At 42.3% G+C, this 2,513-nt stretch overlaps 1 protein-coding gene across 1 annotated transcript; it reads left to right on the forward strand.

Annotated features, from left to right (window-relative positions):
- Window positions 1–6: 6 nt before the first annotated feature.
- LOC106632307 (major histocompatibility complex class I-related gene protein) lies at window positions 7–2,507 on the forward strand (the record flags this gene model as incomplete). The annotated part of the gene is made up of 2 exons (XM_014330809.2): window positions 7–1,941; window positions 2,440–2,507. Coding segments are annotated over exons 1-2 (429 nt in total), but the record flags the coding sequence as incomplete, so codon positions are not given.
- Window positions 2,508–2,513: the final 6 nt, after the last annotated feature.

The raw sequence follows: 2,513 nt of genomic DNA on the forward strand, positions 1-2,513 counted from the left end.
TACAGACATAATTACATGATCACAGCCCCGTGGTGTCGTCTAGGCCAACATTTGCCACTTTTCCAATTTGTCTGGTTACTAAATGATGTAAAAGTCGCCTTTTAATAAATCAGGACGCAGTAAAGGTTGGAGAAAACCCCGCCAGGACACCGTATTTAGCGCCAACAGGTGGTGTTTGAAAGCCCTCATATGAGTAGCGAAAAAAACGACATTTTTGGCGGGGTCATTGAACGCTGCATTAGACATCACGGGTGTGCGAGACATTTAAGAGCTGCAGGAAAAAACAGCGCTCTTGCTCGGTCACTGAGCTGCTTTACCCGGCGCTCAGTGACAGCTGTGCGGCGTGTTCCTAAACTATGCGGGGCCTCCCCGTGTTTCTCATCCACTGTAGTTAAACTCCGATCAAAGAAGAAGGAGCGCAGACACCAACTCATCCCTCAGTCCGGTAAAGTGATCGCTTAAGTTTGCCTGTTTGATCACCAGCAGCACTGAGTAACTATGGACTGTGAGGCCGTTCCTCAACTCTGTACATGTTACTCAGGGCCACTGATCGATGATCGTGACAGTTTGCGTGTTTATAATCAGACACTGACCTCGCGGCCCGTTGTTAGTCAGTGGTGCTGGTGTCAGTCATTATGCAGATGTGCTCTAAGGAGCTTGGAAAGAAAAGCGTCTGGACTTCTTTAAAGAAGTCCTGCCGGTAAAAACAACTTTAATCAACTTTTCCTTGTACAAAATAAATGATACAAAGTCAATTAAAAATACTGACGCTCATCTTCAAAATCATCCACAGTACAGACATAACTACATGGTCACATGTGGCCCTGTGGGCTCATACGCTACATGTTTATATAAAGAAAATACCTATGATGATGCACTGAGGCGTTTCTTGTTCTTCCTGTCACCTTCACCCGTAGACTGTCTCCTCTCGCCACAGCATCAGCGGCGCTCTGGTTCGTCCTCAAAGACACTCACAGATCTCTGTGCTACACATTCAATAATATCATTAATGTGAATGTTTTAATATTTTTAGTGCAAAATCTGATCTGGTCACAGCGCTGAAAAACACCAAAGTGTCCCAGCATGGAGTCAAATTCAAAGTCGGAGTTATTGTTTCAGTCCTCTGCTCTTATTAAATGTAACAAAAATGACAACATGGTTGTAAAATCTTAGAGGAACCTTTTTCACCTTTTTGTCAGGTCACAAACAGAGACACCTCTAGAAAAACCTCAGGACAGTCTGGTGTTTAGTTTCTCACAGGAAGGATTTTGTTGGACTGATAACGGCTGCAGAGTTTCAGAGGATGGAAAGTAAATCTAGAATCAGGATCTGTGTCGGCTGCTCAGGATCCATCTTAGTGTGTTTGTCTGATCCTGCAGCTCACAGGAAGTTGCTCCACCTACAACAGGATAGATAAACTGTGCAGTGATATCTCTGCAGGCAGGACGTAGATGTGCTAACGGGAGAAAATGAATTCTGTTTTTTCCCAGTGTCTTTTTCTAAAATCTACATTGTTAATGATGATTGGTTTTAAAAATCTTCCACTGAGACAAAAGCAGCCATAAATGTAGATCCTCTATATGTTGATCACGTCTCTGTGTCAGTATGAGACTTTAGTGCAGCCTCTCTGGTTCACTGCAGTCTTTGTCTCTGTTTTTCTGTCAGGTGTTCACATTGTCCAGGTGATGGACGGCTGTGAATGGGATGAAACAGGTGAAGTGACTGGATATCGCCAATACGGTTATGATGGAGAGGACTTCATAAGCTTTGACCTGAAGAAAGAGACATGGGTCGCTGCAAAACAACAGGCTGTCATCAGCAAAAACAAGTGGGACAGTGACAGAGCTTGGATCGCACAGACAAAGAACTACCTCACCCAGGATTGTCCTGAGTGGCTGAAGAAGTATGTGACCTATGGGAGGAGCTCTCTGATGAAAACAGGTAAAATCTATGACCAGAATTAGATTGTTAACCAAAAGTCATATGTCTCAGTTTATTACTTAATATGACATTAATTTAATATAATGACACTTTGCATGGCATTTTGATATATTTTTTAAATGTAATTTGATTTTATAAACTACATCACATCAAAAGAAATTAGTATGGTTTTAATAATAATAATTTTTGCTCTGATCTTCTTCCACAGTTTTAGCTCTGATATACTCATTTCTAATCCTTCTCACTCCTTATGATAATTTTAATATCATCAGTTCTGTCTCCTGTATTTGTCTCAGTGCCACCATCCTCAGATATTAAATCACAGCAGGTCTCACTGCCATCTTGTAAACCTTCCTTTCCACTCTTGCTCGTCTCCATCCACTCCACCTTGTCCGCGCTCTTTTCTTCACGTCTCATCTGCACTATGCACCTCTCCAGCTCAAATACAAGTCATAGTAATAATACAGAAAGAATGAACTGTTTGTCTTTACTCCACAGATGTCCCCAAAGTGTCTCTCCTCCAGAAGTCTTCCTCCTCTCCAGTCACCTGCCACGCTACAGGTTTCTATCCT

Source organism: Haplochromis burtoni, unplaced genomic scaffold (assembly GCF_018398535.1).
Source record: "Haplochromis burtoni strain Fernald_Lab_line unplaced genomic scaffold, NCSU_Asbu1 Contig_1060, whole genome shotgun sequence".
NCBI lineage: Eukaryota > Metazoa > Chordata > Actinopteri > Cichliformes > Cichlidae > Haplochromis > Haplochromis burtoni.